This window comes from Notechis scutatus, chromosome 1, assembly GCF_049901735.1.
Source record: "Notechis scutatus isolate UNSWTSFEM ecotype Mainland chromosome 1, rNotScu1.2, whole genome shotgun sequence".
Lineage (NCBI taxonomy): Eukaryota > Metazoa > Chordata > Lepidosauria > Squamata > Elapidae > Notechis > Notechis scutatus.
Window position 1 is genome coordinate 291,831,929 of NC_142009.1, and position 26,192 is coordinate 291,858,120.

At 36.5% G+C, this 26,192-nt stretch overlaps 1 protein-coding gene across 1 annotated transcript in view; it reads left to right on the forward strand.

Annotated features, from left to right (window-relative positions):
- Positions 1-1,709: 1,709 nt before the first annotated feature.
- Positions 1,710-26,192, forward strand: part of IFT43 (intraflagellar transport 43) — a 66,828-nt gene continuing 42,345 nt past the window's right edge. The window contains exons 1-3 of the mRNA XM_087951894.1: positions 1,710-1,818; positions 3,167-3,250; positions 16,440-16,507. Of these exons, the coding sequence (XP_087808020.1) occupies positions 1,777-1,818; positions 3,167-3,250; positions 16,440-16,507 (194 nt within the window). The 5' untranslated portion in view covers positions 1,710-1,776. The remainder of the gene's footprint in view (positions 1,819-3,166; positions 3,251-16,439; positions 16,508-26,192) is intronic.

The window sequence follows — 26,192 nt, forward strand, 5'->3', positions numbered from 1 at the left end:
AGTATCTTGAATCTTAAAGCTAAAGTGTACTCAATGCGATTTTTCTATTTTTTAAACCATTTCTCTTCCTGTGACAACCTATTTCCAGTTTTATTTTAGTGGTTCTTAGAATGAAAACATGCCTGTTGGAAATATGCCCTTCCTTACACCTATAGGTAATATTTTAATTGATTTATTGTTAAATATGTACTTTATATTAAAGTACATATTTAATATATGTACATATATGTACGAATAATATTCAAAATATAAAATATAGCAACTAAAGTACAATAAAGCAATGGCATGAGTTCTCCAAATGTATCAAGAGGAAGAAAACAATGCACATAGAAAGCAACAATTTAAATATTTAGAAAATAAGGAAGTAATCCTTTCTCATAAAGATTGAGTCATTAGTGCCCAATGAATCCAATTAACATTACATATTCCAATGTAATAAAACCATCTATTACAGAACAATTACTACTAACCTGCCTTCAATCGAGGACCTGTATACTGCACGAGTCAAAAACAGGGCTGTGACATATTTATAGACCCCTCACATCCCGGACATAAACTGTTTCAACTCCTTCCCTCAAAACGATGCTAGAGAACACTGCACACCAGAACAACTAGACACAAGGACAGTTTTTTCCCGAAAGCCATCACTCTGCTAAACAAATAATTCCCTCAACATTGTTCAACTATTACAAAGTCTGCACTACTATTACTGTTAACCTTTCTCATCACTCCGTATCACCCATCTCCTCCCACTTGTGACTGCATGACTGTAACTTTGACGCTTGTATCCTTACAGTTTATATTGACTGTTTCCTAGTATGATTTGATTGCTTATTGTACTCTATGACTATCATTAAGTGTTGTGCCTTATGATTCTTGATGGATGTATCTTTTATTTTATGTATACTGAGAGTATTTGCACAAAGATAAATTCCTTTTGTGTCCAATCACACTTGGCCAATAAAGAATTCTATTCTATTCTATTCTATTCTATTCTATTCTATTCTATTCTAATTCTAATTCTATTCTATTCTATTCTATTCTATTCTAATTCTATTCTATTCTAATTCTATTCTATTCTAATTCTATTCTATTCTAATTCTATTCTACGCATCAATCAACTTTCACTATCTGCATGCTGTAACAAAAGATGGCATTTTATGCAAATTGCTCTACAATAAGCAAATATTGTATAAGAGCATAATAAGAGCAGTCATGTGACTGCTTTGCTAGCATATAAGTGTAATAAATGTCCAGCAGGTGAAATTATGGAAAGCAATTATTGGTATGGAAATTTCTAATATGAGAAATTCTTTGGGGATTCAATTTCTTGAAAATCAAGCATTTGGTTCAGGGTGAAATATTTTCTTCATCTGAAACACAAACGCACAGACCTCTTAGGCATTAAACCGTCTCTGCTTTTCTTAGTCTTTAGTTTTAATTTAGAGACCTTAGTTTTAATTTAGTTTTCTTAACATTCACAGCTTGACCTCAAGGGGCCTTCCACCGATCCCTGACTTAAAGACATATCTGCAGGAGTTCTTCTTAAGACTGAGCAATGCTTTAAACACGTGCCTTGCGAGCACCTACGTAATTAAATACTCCAGGGCGAGACCAAGGAACACTGCATGGTCAGCACCTTTCACAGAAGACCGCGGACCCTTTAAGCGGAAGTCGTGGTTGCTATGGACGCTTTAAAGGGCGGGTGTTTTTTTTCCCGGAAGTAAACGGCTCCTCGCCCCCAATCTCGCGCTCCTGCACACTTGGGCCTGAGGGATGGAGGACGAGTTGGAGCTGGATGAGGAGGTCTGCAAGGGGGTAAGGCGAGCGAGAGGACACGGTTGCCATGGTGACGGACGGACAATTCCCACCCACCCCCGGCCCATTTTGCTGCCCGCCTTTTGCGTGATTTCCTCTGGCGGGCAAAGAATCGCCTTCCTCAGGCATTTGGTGGGACTTCGCGGTTGAAGCCTTCCACAAAGCCACCCCCAGCCCCCTCTCCAAGCCCCCGAGTTCGGTCTCTCTGGATGGGCGCGTAGCCAAGTTTGTACCGCAGCTCCGTTGAAAAACTCAGATTTGGCGCGCCGGTCGTTAAAAAGGCTTCAAACGGCAAACTTTGCTGCAGAGCTTCCCGGTCGAACGTTTTTCTCGGAGGGTCAGCAGAAACGCACTTCGACCATTGCTACAAAGAAAGAGTTGACATCCGCAAGCGGGGAAGCTCTGCCTAATATGATTTTATATATCTGATATATTTTACAACCACCAAGGTTAGCTAATCCCTTAACTCAGGGGTCTCCAACCTTGGCAACTTTAAGACTTGTGGACTTCAATTCCCAGAATTCCTCAGCCAGCAAAGCTGGCTGAGGAATTCTGGGAGTTGAAGTCCACAAGTCTTAAAGTTGCCAAGGTTGGAGACCTAGTTAACTGTCCCAAAGGTGCTTTTTAAAGAGGCAACTGGACTTTCTGGGTTTTCTTTGAAGACGTTTCGTTTCTCATCCAAGAAGTTTCTTCAGCTCTGGCTGGATGGTGGGTAGAAGAAGCTTCTTGGACGAGAGATGAAACGTCTTCAAAGAAAGGCCAGAAAGTCCATTTGCGTCTTGAAAAAATACCTTTGGGACAAGCATGACCTGGATGACTGAGAATCTCCATAGACATTAATCCCTTAACTCTTCTTGGTGAAGCTTTTTGACTTTTCACCCCTTCACACATCAACTATCCTCAAGGTGTTTCCTGAGCGATAGTTCCAAAAAGCATTGTTGTGAAGCTTGTCCATCTTTTCCTCCTTAATGAACTCTTTCTGGTAATGCATTAAGGCATATCAAAAGAAATGGTAGGAAAACCTGAAGGTTATGAATGGTCCCTACACAATATTGTGAAAGAGGAAGGTCAATTAAACAAACCAAAACTTCATCCTCAATTACTCTCAACAATAAATTTACGGGACAGGGAAATTTACACACGTTTTCTTTTTCAGAAGCAAACTATATCCAGTGCAACTTACCCTTTAGTATTTGGGGGACAGAAAACTTTGTTCAAAAGAATTGAATCTTTCAAATATAACAAAAAGTTTTTATCAAACAAAGATTGATTATTCCTGCATTCCATTATTATGTGCAGTTCTGAGGGAGATCTTTTGAATAACTATAGTAATATTCTTCATGTTTAGGTAGTAAAGATGGGGAGACGTGCTCATCAAGATTTCTTCCCAGAAGAAAACCATCTTAGCCAGACGAACTCTCCAGCTGCACAAGTGGGTATAACTAAATTGTCTGGATGGCTTGGATTTGACTATCCTGATAAATGGAACATTTATTTATTTTATTTTATTTATTTTTTATTTATTTATTTGATTTGCCAATTGTTTACAAGATAATAAGTATAAGTGTATACATAGTTGTGAATACATGAAATGAGTACATATAAGAAAAATAAAAGAAGAATAAGAGAAACAATAGGACAGGGACGGTAGGCACGTTGATGCGCTTATGCACGCCCCTACAGACCTCTTAGGAAAGGGGTGAGGTCAATAGTAGACAGTCTAAGATTAAAGTTTTTGGGGTTTGGGAAGAAACTACAGAGTCGGGTAGAGTATTCCAGACATTGACCACTCTATTGCTGAAGTCGTATTTCCTGCAATTAAGTTTGGTGCGGTTAACTTTGAGTTTGTACTCAAGTAACAATGTAAGGCTATCCTTCCTGGACTGCAGAATTCCAGTTGACCACTGCAAAACAGAAGAAACAGAAGATTATTATACAGTAACTGTTATGTATTTATTTATTAAATTTCTACACAGTCTGTCTCACCTCAGTGAATCTGGGCAGTTTACAGAAGTCTGGCAGTTGTCTGTATTTTTGCAGATATAGTATCCATAGATAGTGAGATTTTCTAATTGTGAGACCTGCTGGTTTAGAAATCTTGTACTTCTGGAACATGCTATCAAATATAGATTTCCACTACATGTTATATTTTCATACATACATCCACAGATCTGTGACAGAGCTGGAAAAGTTGGTTTGTTATGGGTGTCCATTTACCAAGTAATAATTTACAACACAATGTTTTGAAGTACTTAGTAAGTTGTTCATTGGTATAGTTTTTATCAAATAGTACTATTCTGACTCACTATATTTCAGATTGGTTGTGGCATGTCATAATGTCCTCAAAGTTACTGGCAAATTATAATAGCAGGCTGGAATATTTTCTTATGATTACCTCAGTTAAATGACAAATTATTCAGTGTTCATTTATATACAAAAATATATCAACGTGTAAGGAATAGACAATTCTCTGACAGCATGGGCAGTTTTAGAAGGATCTTTTCAGCAAATCTGAATGGATAAATTTGTAACAGATCTCATGGACTCTCATATTGTCATGTCCTAAGATGTGTAGGGCTTTAATGGTTAATATAATATCTTACGTTATGCTTGATAAGCAATTGACCAAAAGTGTAGCTCTTTCAGTATGGACATCTTGCAATCTCTTTATTTTAATAGTTAGCAGTCTAGGTCAGTGATGGCGAACCTATGGCACGGGTGCCGGAAGTGGCACGCAGAGCCATTTCTCCAGGCATGCGGAGCCATTGCCCGTTGCTCTTCCGGGTTCCGGTGCACTGGCCAGTTGGACTTCACGTGAGCATGCACACCAAAAACCAGAAGAGCAGCCGCCTGGTGCGCATGCACGTGCCAAGAAGATCTTGTTTCCAGTGCATGCATGTACATTGTTCACTTGGTCTTCTGGTTTCTTGTGCACATGTGGCCGCAAAAATCAGCAACGGGAAGAATATCGGGTGTTCATGCCAAAAGACCTGGAGGGGCAGAGCTGTGGGCGAGGACAGACAGACCAGGAGTTCCCTCCCTCTCCGCCCGAGTTGGGTTCTTGTGCGGCTCCAGACCATGGCGCATCCATGCTCTGGAGCGCTTGGCCAGCTTGGGCGCCCCAGAAGAGCTCTCCGGCCCCTGCGCAACCCCCCTCCCACCACTTTTGCCAAGGAGGTGCAACTGCTTCTGTCCCTGGTATTCCTACCACCCAGCTCAGCTCCTGCGCCTCCCCAGAAGAGCAGCAGCAGCAGCCGCCTCAGCTGCAGCCACAGGGGGAAGGGCAGGAGTGACTGGCCAGCCACCACAGCTACTCCTATGCCGGTGAATTGGGCCCTCGGTGGCGTCTCCATGCGAGCAGCTCGCCTCCCTGCTGGCAGCTTCTCTAGTATCCCGCCTGGAAGCAGCAGCGCAACACTGCCGCCAGGTGTGAGGACAGGACGGCTGGGGCTTCCCTCAATTCTTCTATGGCCTCAGCCACCCTAGTTAGCAGCTCTGCTCCCCTTGCTCTTCTGGGTTCTGGCATGCTGGCCAGCTCGGGTATGGGGCAGCTGTCCACCCGACCAGCAAACGCTGCCCCTTGTGCCTGAGCCGGCCAGGTGCTCCAGACCACAGATGCACGTCGGTGCCCTGGCCTGCCTGTCCACGCCTCTGCTGCCCCCTCGCCCCAGGCAGTGGTGGCGGCTGTTGCTCTGCAGCTTCCGGGCGGGATGCTGGAGGAGGAACTGCTGGCGGGGAGGCAAGCTGCCCGCATGGAGACACCACCAAGGGCCTGGCTCCCTGGCGTGGGAGCAGCTATGGTGGCCGGCTGGTCACTCCTGCCCTTCCCTCTGCAGCTGCCACTAATGCTGTGGGGCTACGCAGGAGCTGAGCTGGGTGGGAGGAACGTGCACCAGCTGGGAAGCTGTCGCGCTCCCTTGGAAGAAGTGGTGGGAGAAGTGGTGTTTCGAGGCCAGGAAGGGGCTCCGGCTTTCCAGCGGAGGGAGGCCACAGTGTGTATGTCCCTCCACCCTGACAGGGACTTGGGGGGAGGGAGGCGCAAAGACCCCTGAAAGGCAAGTTGGAGCCGGCACATGAGCACACTACAACTCCCAATTTGGAAGTGCCAGCCCTCTCCTGCTCTTCATATCCTGCATTGCCTTCAAGTTTATTCTAGGTTTTTTCCCTTGCCAGATGAATTTTACAGTTATTTTATTAAGTTCTTCAAAAAAAAAATTGTGTACTTTGATAGGAATCGTCTGAAATATATAGAGGAATTTTGGAAGAATATTCATTTTAATAGCAGCGATCCTGCCTAATAATGAAAGTTGCAGCTTGCCCCATGTTTCTAAATCCTTCTTCACCTGTTGCATCAATTTATCATAATTATTTTCCTTAAGTGTCTTACAATGTGCTGTCAACCATATTCCTAAGTATTTAACTTTATCACTTGTATTCCCATAACTTCTTCTAGTTCTAATTTCTGTTTTTCTGTTAAATTTTTGGTCATTAATTTTGTTTTCTTCCTATTAATTTTCAATCCTGCTACTGCTCCAAATTGTTCTAATTCATTCATCAATTTTTGTCCTCTTTCTATTGGTTCTTCAATGAAAAAAAATCATACCATCCGTAAACGCTTGCAACTTATATTCTTCTTTCTTAACCTTTAATCCTTTTATGTCTGGGTTCTGTCTAATTCACGTTAATAATGCTTCTAGTGATAATATGAAGAGCAGGGGTGAGAGTGGGCAGCCCTGTCTGACTCCTTTTTCTATTTTTATTGGGTGGGTATATTCCCTGTTTATTATAATATTAGCCTGTTGTGTATCATAAATGGTTGTTATAATATTTTCAAATTTGGTGCCTAAATTCATATTATAAATTGTTTGGATTAAAAATTGCCAATTTAAATTATCAAAGGCCTTCTCTACGTCTAAAAACATAAGTGCAATTTGTTTTTTGGGGTGGGCTTTGTAAAATTCTAAAACATCTAATACTATTCTTAAGTTATTCCTGTTTTTTTTAGTCGGGAGAAATCCATTTTGGTCTTCATGTATATGCTCATTTAACATTCTTTTTAGTCTACTTGCTATAATAGAAGTAAATATTTTGTAATCAGTATTTAACAGTGAAATCGGCCTATAATTATGTATATCGGGGATCCGAATCATTCTTCGGGATCAGCAAAATCAATGCCACCCTCCATGAATCCGGCATCCTGGCTGCCAATAAGACATCATTAAAAACTTCCACCATAAGAGGTCCTATTTGTTCTGCTATTGCCTTGTACAGTTCCCCTGGGATCCCATCTGGTCCTGGGGATTTGTTGTTTTTCTGGTTCTCTATCCAATCCTACTATTTTTCCATAAAGATGCTTAAAAAACTCTTTTTGATCTCCATTCGGGGCGTAGATTACCACTAAGAGAATTGGGATGGCATTAATCCAGATCTGCAAAATCAGAGTTCTTCCCTCAGAATTTGACCATATTAAATCTGCTTTCAAATCCTCTTTAACATATACTGCAATCCCTTTCTTTTTCCCCGCGTCTGCTGGTGCGGTGAATAGCTTCCCTAATTTCGGACATTCTAAGTATTTTTCATCTGATTTCTTTATGTGAGTTTCTTGTAGACATACTATATCAGCATTTTGTTTGATTAGTTTGGCTATTATCCTTTTCCTTTTTATTATCGAGTTTAAACCATTTATATTAATTGATAGTAGTTTCTTTTCTTCTTCCATTTAATTAGTTCTGTTTTGCTCTTTGTCTTGTAATGACTCCGGTCTCTCCTTGTGCCTGAAGATGTGTCCTACTTTCTTCTCTCTCCTGTTGTAATTGAGTATTTCTTTGATTTCCTAAAGTTCCATCTCTGTTCTTATGATAGTCTTGATCTTCCTGGGAGTTCGTTTCCAGTTCACCCTTACTGCTCTGGTCTTCTGGGCCTATCAATCGTTCATAAAATCCCTGTGCCTTTTCCATGGAGTCTATTTTGATTTTCCTTTCGTCCCAAGAAACTAACATCTCGTCTGGGATTAGCCATTTAAATACGATTCTTTTCTGGTTTAGGTAAGCTGCTAAGAATTTATAATCTCATCTTTGTTCTCTTACTCTTCTTGGTATTTGTTTGAGAACCGAGACTTCTTTGCCTTCATACATGATTATTTCATCTCTTGACATCCTATATATGATATCCCGGACACTCCTTCTTGCAAATTGTATATGGACTTCTCTTGGGCATTTGTGGCATCTCGCATAATTAGTGCTAACCCTGTAAACTTCATCAAACTCCCTCAAGATGTCATCTTTATTCTTTTCCAATAGTCCAGCCAATATTCCTGCCATTAGTTGTTCCAAGTCTTCTTCTTTGGATTCCACTACATTTTGGAATCTCAAGTATGTAGCAGCCTTATCCATCTTTAGGTAGACCAGTGAGTCCTCCATTTATTTACTCACATTCTTTAATTCTTCATCTACCCTTTCTAATTTCCTTTCAGTTCGTTCTGTCCTTTTCTCTACCTCTTTTATTGTTGCTTCATTTTTTTCTAAGGCCTGCTGTAATAATCCAACTTTGTCCTCTACTATGGAGATATCCGCTTTCATTTCTGCTTTTAATTTCCCCATCTCCTCTTTTAGTTCATTGATATCTGCTCTCATCTCATTATGGTTTTTCATCATTGTTTCTTGCAGCTTCATAATTGATTCCTGTAAAGTCAGCAGAATTGATTGGATGTTGGCATTCGAGATGTTAGCTTGTTTCTCCACTGGTAATGTTTCTTCAATGTTTTTTTGTGCCATGGGCGAAGCTGTTGCCAACGTAGTTGTTAATGTCGGGGTGACCTTTCTTCCAGTTTTCAGAGTTGTAGTTGTTGTGGAAGTCATTTCTTTTAAGATTTGTTTCTGTTGTTGTAATATATTAATTATATTATCCCAAATTAACATTCAGTAATAGAATCTCTATATTAGGATTGACCGGTATCTAATTATTTAATCTATCTATCTGCTGGATAGCTGTACTCTTAGCCAATTGCTGGAATATAAGTTCTTATAGATAAAAATATTATCACTGTATTATTTTAAATCCAAATTCTAAATCACATATATAATTTTGTAAGGCCTCAATGCCCAGCCTCTATACATAACTTAATTATATATATATATATATATATATATATATATATATATATATATATCCGATATATATATATATATATCCGATATATATATATATATATCCAATATATATATAAAATATCTAAATCCAACTATATTTAAATATTATAAATAAATATATGTATTATTTAACCTTATTTTAAATATTCTTAAACACAAACAGTATTACATTCGTCCCCAAGTGGATTAATTGTGATCGCACAATGAATTATAATATTAATATATAAAATCCTATAGTTATTAATTAAATAATACTTAATGTTCTTACTATTTTCCCTATATTTCTAATCAAAGTATAACTATCACTATTATTAATAAATAAATTAAATCAGTTAATTCAATTATTTAACAATCAATTACAAAAATCAATTTTCCTTTCCCCAGTATACATATTTATAATCATTATAAAGAGAGATTGAAAAAGGAGAGATAGTTCATCATAGCGCCAGATGGTGGGGGAATAAAGAGAAAATGAGCAAATGTATACAGGAAAAAGGGAGTAAAGAAGGGAAAAATGGAATTTTAAAGTAAGTTTTTAACTTTCCATGTCTAAGAGCTTACACTCCAAACGCACCAGAAGTAGGGAGGTAAGAAATGCTGAGTAGTGATTGTAATTACACGGTATCTCCACACATTTGGAAGCTTCCACTTTTCATTTTCGTCTTAGCGTTCCTAAGTTCAATTTCCTGATTTTCTTCAGGTGGAACCACCTCCTCAGTTAAATCAGTATACTCCCTGAAGGGCAGTTAAGTGGTTTACATCAATTATATTGTTACGATAACTTCAGGGTTTCTAAGTATCGCCTGTGGTGCTGCACTGTCTCTATTCTGTCAGCTCCGATCTTCTTCCCGTCTCCGATTTAATAAAGTCTTTCAGCATAAAAATCGAATGAAATAGTCCAAATCCTCCATACCTTCCAGTCACCTTCCAGCTGCTAGATTCCCTGGTATGTCTCCCGACCTTGTAAGCTTCCCTTTTTACTCATTATTGTCCTCTATCTTTCTTCTGTCTGCCAAGCCCCTTCACTTTCACTTGCCTCGCATCTGCTTTTGGCCGCTTCCTTTTAGGGCTCTGGACAGACACTTGTAACAGCTTTATAAAAGTCTATAGCATTCCAGTCATCCTCTCCGCCGCTAATTTTCTCTGCCACACTCTTCACCAATGATCCCACAAACTGTCACTCACTCGCTTCTTTACATCGGTGGCAGTCCGGACTTCGGAGCCGCCATTGGTAGGCGGCTGTTTCTTGCTTTTTGGGCTCTGGAGGGCTCCTCTTCACTGTAGGGGGTTTGCCTTCCCCACACTGTAGCCCGAGTCTCCCCCACGCCCACACGAATCTCTCCGGGACCCTCAAAGGATCGCACCAACCACAAAAAGAGATCAACTGAAACCATGGACGGGTTTCTGCACCTCTGTTCCTCCTTGCCTTACCACCGGAAGTCTCTAACCTGATTTCATTTCTTATTTACCAGCAGCACGTCTATCTTACCTAATTTAATTCAGTGTATTTTTCTTTTCCTCATTCTATGTATTATTGATAATAGACAATTTTCAAAAGTACTAGTCTCATTATACTGATGGCACATTAGTTCAAATGATATTCTCATACAATTTTATGTAGTATCAGCATATATAACCGAGAAGTTCTGAGGATATAAAATTGAAAAGCCAACTATGGCATTAGAAAGAATTGTATACTTGTTGCCAGACAGTGTTTCTAGACCTTGGGTTATGAACAAATTATCTCTTCAGATTGTGAAGTTAGATGTTTGCCAAAAAAATTCTAACCCAGCTCTTTCTTGCTGTAAGAAGTCTGCTATGACTTGACATTTTCATTTTCACATGTAATAATAAAATTCTTATCATAATAATGGGCTGAAATAAGCAGTGAATTTTGGATTTTATTCCTCCACACTTGTTCCTTTTTCTATGTGACTGAGAAAGAGCAATTCAGATGTTTCTGCTTAATTATGGTTTGTTTCAACCAAAGTGACAAAATGTTTTAATATTAATTATATATATAACAAGCAGATTTAAAACTATAAAAACTTAAAGCAGAAAAGAGTCAGCAAACATAGAAGTAAATTATTGCAATATTTATTATATAACACAAAACTGAGACATTATGCTTAAAGCAACCTTGATGGGAACTGTCCACTTTCAGTAGTGCTACAGTTTCATTGTTGTTCTACCTAGTTGTGGAATTTTACTTAATTCAGGGCATATGATTAAATTAACCAAAGCATATTATCATGTACTTCTGGGATATAAAACTCAAAGGTGGAAATGTGGAAAGACAATGTGCTTTGAATAACATGACACAGAACCATGGAGATCTACAGAGATTTTCTATTTGAGTGCATGTACTCAAACATGTACTTTAAATATATAAATATATTTTGCATCAAAGGAGAATCTGTATTAGTACTGCCCATCCCATGGAAGTCTTTGTGGAATGGATCAGTGTTCTTTTGAAGCCACCCAGCTGCCAGTACAAGAAGTGTTGGACATCCAACTGTTCCCTTGGAATGTTGCCAGATTCTCCAATAGGAATCTGAAAAATGTAGCTGAACTCATGTTCCCTAATTAGGTCAGCTTTCTTAAAATGAGCTGTAGCCTCATTCAGCCTGAAGCTCCCCAAGGTCTTTTATTTAGCCTATAGAACCCTGAATAGCTGCCTAGTTATTTTTGGCCTGCTGGGGTTATCTCCTTATCCTCAATTACATTTTTCATCATTCTCCTCAAAATAACTCTTTTAAGCATCTATATTTCCCAGTACTTTTCATTTTGGTCTTCACTGTTAGTGCACTGATCATTGCTGAGTGTTGAGCACAAGCATGGGAAAGGTTACATAAAAATTCTAATTCTACCGTGTATTTCATTTTTTGAATTCTTTCTAACCAGACCCTACCAAAAGATGAGGGAAATGGCTATTATTTTAATGCTGTTATTCCTCACATTGGCTGGCCCTGCAACATATGAAAACTGTACAGTACTATGCCATGGATTATGTCTCCCTAAAAGAGTTTGGATATTTTGATATTAACATGGTCATGGATATAAGGATAATAAAATATATTTTGCAGGTAGAGTTAAACAAGATAAGAGACAAACCAGGTACAAGAGATATTGGAAATTTAAAGCTTTTTCAAATGTTTCAAGTAGGGGTTTGTTTTAAGAGGCTCTATGCTTATATCAAGCAAAAACACTTCTATGGATAAATAGGTAATTCAGACATAGTAGCAATTTATAAATATTTCTATAGGATGAACATACTTGGTAATTAGGTTGCAAGATCCATATGGTTTCATAAACAAGGATTATTTCCATTGGAATAAATATATTGCCATGATGCAATATAAAACAACTTTTATTTGGATGTAACACCTGAGACCTATTTAGTTCCAGTGAAGAAATATAGTGTACTTCCCTTATAGCTAGTTTTGTTAATTAATTAAATAATAGGTCATTCAATTCCAATATGGCATACAATATAAATTTTACATGATAGAATATAAATAATACAAAACACAAATATTCAGATAAATAACATAATTCTAAAATACCTACTGTCATCATACAAATTTTCACATATTGGTTGTCCAATAAGGATCCTGTACTCACTTATAATCCAAGGAGAAAGCCAGGTTTTGAGTGCTCATTTTAATAAGATTATAATCTCTCGGGGGGGGGGGTGGTATTTCAGGGGGCAGATACTATGACAGAGAAGGCCTAATTCATGGTCCCATCAGATGGGACATTGAAAATGATTGAATACCTTTTGAAATGGAAATTCCTTTTGATCCTAACTTTTCTTCCAGTTATCACTGTATTATATATCTCCTTTTGGTTTCTGAACTTTGCAAAGATATAATCCATTAGGTATTCTTTACTTTTATCCGCCCATTTTTATTTTTGACTAATCTATTTTTGTCCAATCTCATTTTTACTCAGACTTTTACCCTTGTAAGATCTTGCAAAGTTTATGCCAATATTTAAAGTCTTCTTCCTTCAACAGCTATGATACCATTTATTTTAAGCACTCCTACTTTTTGCAAATTAAAAATATTAATCAATTACTTTCTATTCCTTAATGTTTTAAATTGCTGCTGAAATTTATATTTGTTTAAGTGAAAGTTATCTTGCTAAATTTAGTGGGATGTTTATTCTTAAGAAAAGCCTGCCCAGGACTGCAACTCTTGTCTCCCACAAAGTTTGAATCTAGTACACATTTTGTGCTTATTTTTTGTCTATCCACATTGTATACACATTTTTATTTATGGTTGTGGGATATGTTGAGGTAATTCCCCGTTAGGAGAATGAGCGCATACAGGGAGACGTATTTGAGAGAAGTGTTTGAATAATACACACACAGTACACAGATACACTGTACAGTAAATGTAGGTTTTTACTTCCAGAAAGTTTAAGCAAAGTTCAAAATAGGCAGTCCAAAGTCATTCACAGGTAAATCAGTCAGTTTTTCAATCCAGGGATAATTCAGTAACAAAGTCCAGTGTCAAAAAAAAATTCAGTATCAGACTTACATTAAATCCAGAAATATCAGTCAGTTAGGAAAAATGGAGGAACAGCAATACTTTCCAACAGAAGGAAACAGAGATACACTCAGACACACTCTCTTCTGAGACGAAGACTAAACAACCCAGGTTTCTGGCTCCATCTTATGGCTGTTTGAGAAACCACACCCAATTGCATGCTCTTGCATTACCTTAAAGATATAGTACTAAAATGTTTATCCTGGTTTATATATTTCTAACCCAAATAGCTGTTAGGTGACTCATATTCCTAACAGGATACTTCTTAAATCCATCTTTCTATTCTAATAATTCATCAACTCTGTTAATAACAAATCTTCCAAGCCATTCTATTCTTAAAGGCTATATTTTTTAATGTGATTTAGCATTTTTTTTAAAACCAAGCATAGAGTTATTTTGGCCAGTATAGAGTTATTTCGGCCAGTATGTATGGCACAAATAATGAGAAAGTGAGGGAGGAATCTAGAAAATTGCAGACTAACATGTTTCCAAACACACAACTCAGTGGAGGAATAGATCAAGAAAGTTAAGATCTTCAGCGATCCTCAATCCACTCATGGCTAATGATTCTTTCCTTAAAACATGACTCTTTCCCTCAGCATGCTTAATATTTCTTTACAACACCCAAAGAGAGCTATTAAATATGTTACAGACTCAAGAAGGAAACAGTGGCCTCATTTGATTATGGTTAGGATATTAGTTGTTTTTAACTAATATAGACATTGAATATTCCTAAAGGATACATAACTGCTATTTTTATTGAAAGAAAACATTAACAGTCTACGCTTACCAACATGTCTCATTTAAATACCTTATATTGCCTATAAAGTATAGCAGCAGATTGGGAGTTTTGCTCTGAAGAAAGTTTCATAATGATATATGCAGATACAGTATCAATTGCTTAGAGGTTAGGAAAAAGTTATTAGATATATGATTTTTTTTTAAAAATGTAATAAATGACAGCTTGTACATATACGTAGCTCAAATATGTTGGCTTAATGCATCTAATCAACATTTGGGAATGCATCTAATCAATGTTTGGGAATCCAGTATACTCTGTGACAAAATGGGGTCTTTCTGTGTATGTAGTCTTTTACATCCATATGTGGTGTGTTTCCCTAAAGCATCCCAATTCAAAATGCTCCTTTTTTGGCACTATAGTCTCCTGGCTTTGGCATCTTAAGAATCTGGAGAAATAATTTAAAGATCAGAAAAGTCCATTCACTGCAGCCCCTGAAGGCTTCACATTTTGTGACACAGTCATTCCAGTCGACTGAGCTCTGTCGCTTGCGGATAAACCCATATAAGGAAGCTATTTCCTGCTTTCTAAGCTCTGTTTGTCCTTCTGCCCTTCTGCAGAAGAAATCTGGTATGTTGAAACTGCAGCATTTGGCTTGTCCCTTCTCCCTGTTTATTTTTGGAGAATGACTGTTTTTGCTCCTGTTAGAGAGTTATGCTGGGTCATGCCTCCTCCTTCCAGCAGGCAAGAGCCTAAAATTTCAAATATTGCCTATTTCCCACACTTATAGTGGGGAAAAAATCAATTATCTCAATACCTATAGGAAATGCCGACTTCTCCAAAAAAATTAATATTCAGGAATGTTTTCCATTCTTTGTGATTTTTTTAAAAAGATTGTCCATTTTTCTTGCCTTATTATTATTGAAGAAACTTATAAAAACCCTAATTTACAAACATTATTAGACTGCTTGACAGCCTGTTCAAAGTGTAGCACTTTAATCAGTAAGCATTATTAGAGAGCATTGCAGAATCAGAGCATAGAATTATCTATATGAGCATCCTGATTTCAAGGGAGCCAACTAAAAATCTGCAAGTGGGACATCATAATCAATGCATCTTCTACACCCAAGATGGCACTGAGACCAGAATAATTCTTTCCATTCTTTCTTCAGGGTACTGCAATACCATCCAGCATATTCTCACAACTTTATTCGGATAGTAGGTTTTTCCCATCCACGGTACTTCAATTCCCTGAGACAAGTTTGTAGAAATGGAAGATATTTTTTTACAGTATGTCATTCTTATAGTAACAGGACTTTAGTCCAAACATTCAGATGACTTTTATTAACTATTAAAATTGATATTAACAATTAGAAATGAAATGATACAAACCTAGTAAACTCCAGGTGCCAAAGACTAGAACAATGGTCCATATGATTTCCAGTAATGTCCTTGCAGGACATTAGATTAGAATTAGAATCACTGGACTTCTCAGCTAGCCCTCTACTTCAGACTAGGTAATGAAGAAAAATTCCACAGCTAATTATGTCAAAAGCCATTGATAAATCTCAGGAAACTACCAGAATTACATTCTTCTACCTTCCTTCTCCAATTCAACTTATTGTTTAATAGTTGCCCATTCCTGTAATACAGAAAGTGCAAAAAGATGCAGAAAGCGCAAAATAGAAAAAATGGGAATTAAAATGCATACATTTGGAGAAATGTTCATGAAAGAAGATTAAGTTCTTAAATTTTTAAATATTAGGTTAATATAAAGTTAGAAAAACATGAAAGTGAATGAAATCATACTTGACAGATTTCCAATACATATTATAATCCATTGGTTAAATTATAGCACTTAGACATGAGGCGAGAAGCGGGCTGCGTGAGCGGTGGACCAGCACACTCACGTGCAGCTTATTTTGCTGCTTGTGTGCACCCTAATCTGCCGCTTGTGTGGCCCAGTTACAAATAGGCTATGGCTTGGTAGTGTATTGCGCCACAAGGATTGGGGACCCCTGATTTAGGCTGTAAAAATAATGCCCTTGGTTACAACCCTTGGTTTGGTTATAATTATTAGCCATTATAAAAGTCCCCTTCTTGGGTCACAAATGTAGAATACAAATGTTGACAAATAATAATTGGAATCTTATTTTCTTTTACATTGTTTTTTTACTTCAGCGTCCATCATCTAAACCACATATACGCGAAGGAGTGTGGTCTGGCTTTGTTGGTGTAAATGTGTCTAAGTAAGTACAATTTTGTTTAAAGCATTCAAAATACGTTGTTACTGTAATCTGGGCAACTTCCTAGAAAATGGCAATGGAAACCTTTTAGAGTATTATAATGTTGGTTCAGCCTTTTTGGTTTTATGCAAAACCAATAATGCATCTCAAATGCATTTTTTTTCTAGAAGAGCTTGAGATCATGGGATTCTAGTGGAAGAGAACACTATAACAGCAGAATTTATGTCAGCTCTTGGTTCTTTTAGGAGGTAGATCTTCTGAGATACACTGCTATTTCTTTAGGAAGCTATCCCACACATTTTCTTGAATGGAAAGAAAATAATGCAATCCTTACAATTGTTGTAAGTTTATGATAGCATGTGGTTGGACTGCGTAGTACTTTAGTAAGTTAAGACTCACTAAAATCCCACAACTGCTATCAAGCTTAAGAGTTTTCCATCTAAAAACCTTGCAGAAGCAAATTTTTACAACCTTTCTGAATAATAGGGATGGGTTTCATATATTGGGGCAATATTCCAAGGTGGAATATTGGAGCTGCTACCAAGAAATTCATTCTTCTGTCTCAGTGGGTGGATTCTCATCACATCTCTTCTTGGCCATCTCATATTGTGTGAACTGATGCCACCTACAGTTGGTGGTTCTAATGCTAATAAGAACTTTCAACCCGCTGCTTGAATTGGGCCCAGAATCCTAGTGGAGATCAGTGTAGCTCAGACATTCCCAAGCCTCAATCCCAACTGGAAGAGATCCAGGTAATCCTTATCATCCAGAGTACTCAGTAATTGCTGCATGGTCACTTCTCTAATCTTTCCTAGAAAGGGAAGGTTGCCAGTTGGTTGATACTTATCTAAAATGGCTGAATTGAATGATAGTTTCTTGAGAAGGGGGATCACCACCATGTCCTTCAGGGCAGAAGCAACTTTCCCTAGCTCACAGACACATTCACCACTTCCTACACCCAACTGTCATTCCCTTTCATAGATTTAATCTGCTGATGACTGAGTTCATCCTAGAAAGAAACCTGTCCACATCCATTGATGTCAAAAGCTCCAAAATAGTCCCAGATGATTTTATAAGGAAGAATCCAAGATGATCACAAGACATTGTGTTTGTCACCTCACATGTGTCTGTCCCACTGGAGTCTAGCTATGAGGATATATGTATTTTTGTGTGCAAAGAGACTGGCAAACTGCACAGTGTATTATGGCATTTCTCACCAATTTCTGGAATGAGATTTAGAATCAGAATCTTTCATCATCTTTGGACATTTGGTTTATTGAAGTGCTGAAAAATCTATGTTTATAAAATAAATGTTGAAGGAATGGTGAGTATGTTCTCACAAGAAGCTCATATTCTCTCATCTAAAGATATTCTAGTAATGGAATTCCAGATAGGGTGCTTGTTTGGTTAATGAAATTGAAAGGCTTAAAACCCCACAAAAACCTTCTCTGGGATCTTAGGACCATCTTGGTGGAATAAGTTGAAGTTGTCTGAGCATCACTGATGTTTCATGAAACATTTTAAGAAGCACTACTAGAATATAATTCTTTATTGGCCAAGTGTGATGGACACACAAGGAATTTGTCTTGGTGCAAATACTCTCAGTATACATAAAAGAAAAGATACATTTGTCAAGAGTCAAGAATCATAAGGTACAACACTTAATGATAGTCATAGGGTACAATAAGCAATCAAATCATACTATATTGGGCATGATAGGTCATGGTATATCAAAAAGGAAGAATAACCAAAGATAAATATGAAAGGGACATTAACAAATAAGTACAGTGTATTGCATTCTCTATATACTTAGTATCTTCGCCATTTTTATTACATTGCTTTGTCTATAACAAAATATATTGAAATTTGACTAGATATATTTCAGTTGCATGATTAATTCTTCAACCAGTAGAGGGCACTCAAGTTCTGTTTTGAAAATTGTAGAAAGTTATTTTATGACATCATTTACCATTTGATAAACAAACTTACCGTAAATGGCTCCTTATATTAGCTCATGCATTACATTTATAAAACACAAGGGGAAAAGAGCCTATGCTTGCTGAAGAAATCACCAGTCATATGGCAGAGAGGCACTTATATTCATGTGAATTTAAATGAAGTTGGAGAGTTGAGAGGATAGAATGAGATAGGATGAGATTTGCCAATTTCTTCTTTTAAAAACTTAATAAATACTGCTTCTGTCATATTTATTTTATATTCTCTGTTTTACATGTTTTGTCTCTGCTTAAAAAATTAACATGTAGCAATTTATATACTGTTTTTCTGTTCATTTACACACATATACCATAAATGTCTTGTAATACCAACACTATTTTTACCTTATTCTTCAATGATAACTATCCCTGAAAAATAATCTTAAAATATGAATAATATACAGGTGAAACTCAAATTAGAATATCGTGCAAAAGTTCATTTATTTCAGTAATGCAACTTAAAAGGTGAACCTAATATATGAGATAGGCTCATTGCATGCAAAGCAAGATAGTTCAAGCCGTGTTGTGTCATAATTAGATGATTATGGCTTACAGCTCATGAAAACCCCAAATTCACAATCTCAGAAAATTAGAAAATTGTGAAAAGGCTCAATATTCTAGGCTCAAAGTGTCCCACTCTAATCAGCTAATTAAGCCATAACACCTGCAAAGGGTTCCTGAGCCTTTAAATGGTCTCTCAGTCTGGTTCAGTAGGAATCACAATCATGGGAAAGACTGCTGACCTGACAGTTGTGCAGAAAACCATCCTTGACACCCTCCATAAGGAAGGAAAGCCTCAAAAGATAATTGCAAAAGAAGTTGGATGTTCCCAAAGTGCTGTATCAAAGCACTTTAATATAAAGTTATGTGGAAGAGAAAAGTGTGGAAGAAAAAGGTGCACAAGCAGCAGGGATGACCTCAGCCTGGAGAGGATTGTCAGGAAAAGGCCATTCAAAAGTGTTGGGGACTTTCACAAGGAGAGGACTGAGGCTGGAGTCAGTGCATCAAGAGCCACTACACACAGACGGATCCTGGACATGGGCTTCAAATGTCGTATTCCTCTTGTCAAGCCGCTCCTGAACAGCAAACACCGTCAGAAGCGTCTTATCTGGGCTAAAGAAAAACTGAACTGGTCTGTTGCTCAGTGGTCCAAAGTTCTCTTTTCTGATGAGAGCAACTTTTGCATCTCATTTGGAAACCAAGGACCCAGAGTCTGGAGGAAGAATGGAGAGGCACACACTGCAAGATGCTTGAAGTCCAGTGTGAAGTTTCCACAGTCTGTGTTGATTTGGGGAGCCATGTCATCTGCTGGTGTTGGTCCACTGTGCTTCATTAAGTCCAGGGTCAACACAGCCATCTACCAGGAGATTTTGGAGCACTTCATGCTTCCTTCCACAGACGAGCTTTATGGGGATGCTGACTTCATTTTCAGCAGGACTTGGCACCTGCCTACACTGCCAAAAGCACCAAAACCTGGTTCAGTGACTGTGGGATTACTGTGCTTTATTGACCAGCAAACTCACCTGCCCTGAACCCCATAGAGAATAGATGGGGCATTGCCAAGAAAAAGATGAGAGACATGAGACCGAACAATGCAGAAGAGCTGAAGGCCGCTATTGAAGCATCCTGGTCTTCCATAACACCTCAGCAGTGCCACAGGCTGATAGCTTCCATGCCACGCCACATTGAGGCAGTAATTGCTGCAAAAGGGGCCCAATCCAAGTATTGAGTACATATGCATGCTTATACTTGTCAGAGGTCCGATATTGTTCTATGTACAATCCTTGTTTTATTGATTGCATGTAATATTCTAATTTTCTGAGATTGTGGATTTGGGGTTTTCATGAGCTGTAAGCCATTATCATCACAATTATGACAAATCACAGCTTGAACTATCTTGCTTTGCATGTAATGAGTCTATCTCATGTATTAGTTTTACCTTTTAAGGTGCATTACTGAAATAAACGAACTTTTGCACGATATTCTAATTTTTTGAGTTTCACCTATAGATATCAACATAAAATAACCCTTTAAATTAGAATAAACCATAGCACACAATACTTCTATAGTAATAACAAATTCTAGTCATCAAATCCGAAGATTAAGATTTCATTTCTTTCAGTTTCAAGCAGAAAAATCCAAAAGTGGTTTCCATATAGAAGTTGGCTTTCAAAAAAAACACCCTAAAAGTCAATTTAATCATATCTGCCAGCTCCATTAACTTCACCATCCATTCTTTCTTTGTGGATATTTGCAAGTTTTTCAATCTCGGCGCGTGAATAAGCTTTGCTGCTGTTATCTTATATAAAAACTGTTTCAAGTTTATCTATCAAACTTAGAATTCAGCTTAGAACTTAGTTTCAATTGTACATGCAATTTGAGAATTCTCTGAATATACATATCTGATCCCACTATTTCCTTTCCTGTCCACCAAAGATGAGAAAATATACCTTTAGATTGCTTACATTCCCAACATATATTTGGCACCCTTGTACATCTTGAACAATTTGTCTATTGTTAAATACCAATGATACATCATCTTGTAAAGTTATTCTTCATATTATAATTCAGTGTAATTTTCAATCCTTTACTCCACATATTTTCCCATTGATCACAATGGATCACATTATCTTGTATCTCAAGTTTTTTGCCCATTTAATCATACACATTTTAAAATTTCATTTCCAATAATACTTCATACATCTTAGCAATAATATGTCCTTCACTAGCACATAAATCCAATTCAAAACCAGTTTTTTCATTGATAAAAGCAAATTTCCTTTCATTCATTTTAAGTCTTTCTGTCAACTGGGCACAAGCATAATATTGACAAATGTGACCTTCCCTTCCCAGTTCTTCACTAGTTTTTGATTTAGGCTCTCCTTCAGAGAAAGTCAATAAATGTGCATAGGTTAACCAAATTTGTGTAGTTATCATTTGTTTTTTTTAAAAAAAAACTTCTGGGGGGGTTTACTATAAAGGAATTTTAGGATATCTTGCTTTATATCTATTCTAAATCCTCATTATGGCACTCCTAACAAAATATTATTGAAAATCTATGTTAATCTTGATTTTGTCATTCCATAAATAGCAATGCCACTCAGATAATTTCTTTTCAATTTTAATAATCTCCTATCTTCAGAGACATCCAATCTTTCATTATACCAAACAACAAGCCCCAATTTTTAAATCCACTTGTCTTTTTTGGCACCTTGCAGCAATATATATTTAATTCTTGGGTTTTTGCCATACAGACTTAGAAATATCTTTTTCCATTGTTTGAATAGTGCATCAATAGTCAGGATTGATATTGTCTTTAATAACAGTAATCCATTCATCTTAATCACTAAATTCTACCTAACAATGATATTTGTACTTTTCCCCACCTCAATAAATCTTTTTTGATATCCTTCCATATCTTGAAATAGTTATTGTAAAGCAACATTTGGGTTTTCACAAAACTTAATAGAACTAAAATTTCTTTTTTTGAGAATAGCATGGTCCCGGGTTATCACTTCTCCATACAGACACAAATTCAATTTCACATTCATCTTTGTGTTCTATTCCATATTTTATTGCTATTTTAACATTTTCTCAATAATTTTTCCCTTCCCTTAGTTTCCTCAATCTTACTTTTAATTATCTCATTCCTTTCAAAATTCAATTATATATATATATATTTTTCTAAGTTTCAATATCTTTCTAGTCATTATATTTATACTTTTGTCTGTCCTGTTTCAATTTCATATTTTCTTTTCTCATTAAACAAAATTTTCCCTGTAGTTACTAATTGGAGTATGACACCTTTGTATCTTTTAATTTTTATCCATTCAACTCTTATTTAAACTTCAATTTATGCCTTTGCAATTATAACATTCAATATAACACATAACTTCCAGTCGAATTCTGCTTGGTACATTCTTAAAATACGTACTTTTGACCCCTTCTCTCTCTAATTCTGATTCTCTCTTCTGTAATCCTCTCTTCTGTTTCTTCCTAACATTGTAATTACTTTTCAAACTATTCTTTTTTGGGGTTGTTTTTTCAAATCTTAAATTTTTCACTCTCTTTCCCCCCTTTCCTTTCTTTTCCCTGCATAGAAATACTTGGTCATTGAAGATGGCTTCTTCTTTGTCCCGCCCTTCTTGTTCTGCAGGCATTTCTAGTAGTTTCTCATAGTTCACGATCTCCATTTCTAAAAATTGAAATACGAAGCCAAAAGAATCTCTTCCTTCTTGTGCATCTTCTTTCCGTTTTTTAAGTTCCATTCTCAATTCTTCCAAGAGTGATACCATTTTGAAAACTTTTAAACAACCACCCGATTAATTTTAGTCCTTTAGATCCAATAGCCAAAAATCCAAAAATCACCAAGTAATCCAAATAATCCAAAGCTGTTTCTTCTTGCTTCTTTTTTCCACTTTCTCTTCCTGGGGTTCTATTATCTTGTAACAAAGTTTCAGTTAAAATGTATCTTTTGGGAATCTTATTAAAGTTTCACTGTTAATTCCTTTCACTTCCAGGTGGTCTCCTCCATTTTTCCAGATCCCACCCTTTTGTTTTTTTCCTTCTTTTAAAAGTTTTTGAGAATCCAGAAATCTTTATTATCCCTTTGACATTTTATTTTCAGCTTAAATACCTGTTAATGTCAAAGTGGATTTTTGCCAGTTTCTTGCTTAAATCTCTTAGTTGTCAATATAGGGAAGAAATTCGCTGCTTCAAAGTCTTCTTTGGGAACAATGTTGTTCTTTATAATTCAAATTCTAGGGTACCTTATATTGTTGCTTTTTCAGTTCGACACGGTCAGCCAAAAACTTTCTTTTTTTATCTTCCTCATAAGAGAATACCATTCTTGAGGTTCTTGTAAAAAAACTAAATTGTCAACAAAAGCCTTCAATTAGTAAGTCTTGTTTTAAATTTTAAACCTGTTATTTTCTCATACTGTCTAATGTTTCTATTCAAAAATTTTAGAACTAAAATACAAAGCAAAGATGGCAGAGGTCATCTTTGTCTTATCTTCTTCTGGATTTCACATGATTTAGTTAAGTCATCATTAACAATAATATGTGCTTTTGGGGATATATATCTGATATGTATATATCTGATTTCTTGAATAATTTTCCCCAAATCCATATTATCCAAAACTTTAAACATAAATGACCAGTTCAAATTGTCAAAAGCCTTCTGTGCATCAAGAAAAATCAATGTTGTTTGCTTTTTGTTGTCTTGTTGAAATACTCTATTACAACCAATACAATTCTTTGTTTTCTATTGTCTTTTAGGTAATGATCCACACTGATAATCCTGTAAAACCTTCTTTAATCAGTCAATATTGTTGTAAATATTTTGTAATCATTATTCAACAGTGAAATTATTCTATACATCTTGGTTGAAGTCAAATCTTGTCTTTCCTTTAGAAGTAAAAAAAAATATTAGATTCCAGGATTCTGGCATAGCAGATTTTTTCAAAATAGAGTACACATTTTAAGTTGTCACTACATTTTAAATGGTTATGAAAATTGATATCCAAAAGACTTATAACATCAATAGAATTTAGGTGCTATTCAATAAATGCACAAATTACACAACAGGTAGGGTCTGATCAATTCACAAAGCTAATTATATGAGATTTCAGCATAATTTGGACAGGTTTGAAGATTGGGATGAGAGGAACAAGATGCCCTTTAACAGGGAGAAATATAAGGTTTTGCATTTAAAGAGAAAAAAATTGGACACATACCAGATGGGAAATTAATGGCTTGGAAATGCCATATCTGAACATGCCTTGGGTATAACCATTGGCAAAATGACGATGAGTCAGTAGTGTGAGACAACTACCAGATGTTCTACTCCACATCTCAGGAAGATCATATAAAAAAAACTTGTGAACTCTCTAGTCTACATTGGTGAGACTGCACATGGAATACTGTCATATTTTCAGAAGGATAGTAAAATTAGAGATGGTTCAAAGAAAAACAATGAAGATGATATGGGTACTTGAAGACATACTCCATGAAAATAGGCTGAAGGAATTTGGAATGCTTCATCCAAAGAACAGAAAATGTGAGGTAGCATCATGATCAGAACATGATATTCAGATACCTAAAAGAAAGCTATAGGGAAAAGAACTATTTTTCATGGCCACAGAAATTAGAACCAGAAATAGTGGGTACAAGTTGCAGCTACTTAGATTTTTTAAAAAACAATTATTGACAGTAAGATGTGTTAAGCCTGGATTCTCTAACGGGTGTTAAGGAAAACAAACTAAACAGAATGTGCAGCGAAGTCAGATAGGAAGACAGGTAAATGTGTGAGATAAGTTTTCTAGTTAACACGCAGTAAAAATACAGATACGCTTGTGTTATCAAAAATATAGTTTATTCCATTTAAGAATTATAGCATAGTCAAATATAACGGTCCATTAGTCATATATCAATTTCAGTCAAGTCTTGTCGGGATACTCTATTTGCAAAGTCCGTGTTGAATAGCCAATGTCAGTACACTTACAATAAATCAGTCCAATCTTATCTTCTCTCCGTTGAGAAAATTCAACACTCCTTCTTCTCTCCCCTTTCCAGCAAGAACGCAGTCATCAATCCATTCAGTAATTAGAGATCAGTAGGCCAGAGAGAGCGAGCTGCATTTGCCTCGCTTCTTATATAGTGCTTTTAGAACCACACCCTTAATTACATGCCTGCAGTTAAAGTTACACACACTTTAACTAAAAACCATGATACCTTATTTATTATTTTTACCCAAACCAGTTAGGGTAAACAATGTTATCCCTAACAAGATGTATGCAATAAACTACCTATAGTGAGTCTTCATCTTTAGAGATTTTTAGGAAGAGGCTGGACAACCAGCTTTCATGTATGGTTTAATTGATTTTCCTGCACATTATCCTTTTGGTCCTTCAACTCCACAGATTTATAATTCTACTGGATATGGACAAGCAGCAGTGGACAGCTATTTTTTTGGAATGCTTTATTTTGGATTTCTACACTCACTAAAAGTTTGAACTGGGTGACTTAAAAGTCTATTTCTCAATTTATGACTTCATTAGAAATAGTTAATTTGAAGAAGCAATACTGAGTAGAAATAGTGTCTGCCTCATAGAAAACACAAGAAAGAGAGCAAGAAAAAGGAAAATGAGACTGAATCCCACCATTATTGGAACAAAGAAATTTGCATGAGCACTCCCACAGTGACTTGTAGTTGTTGGAACATTGATAATAATTAAATTCATATCTGGGCTTTCCAGAAATATTGTCAAAATAGTTTATACTATAAATTACAGTGAAGACTACAGAATAGATCAATATATAATTTTAAAAATATCTGTAAGCAATAGAACTAACAAAGGATTAACTGATAAAAATAATAATACACTGATTAAAGAGCAGTTTATAGCACAGTAAAATGAAAAATATCTTTATTATGGGCTTGACTATGGAAAAACAAGGAAGCCAGGCAGACCTTTTGAGAAGGGTATCCCAAAGATATAACACCAGAACTGAAACAGACTTTTGTTTGAGTATCATCTGTAAAATCTGAGACATCCTACAGAAGTTCAAATCATAAGTACATAATTCAATTTATAACAAATGCCGGACAAAAAATTAGATAAATATTCTGTACCATTTGTGATAGTAAAGTGGGCATAGTCCCTGGTGACTGTATAGACAATAGCTTCTATC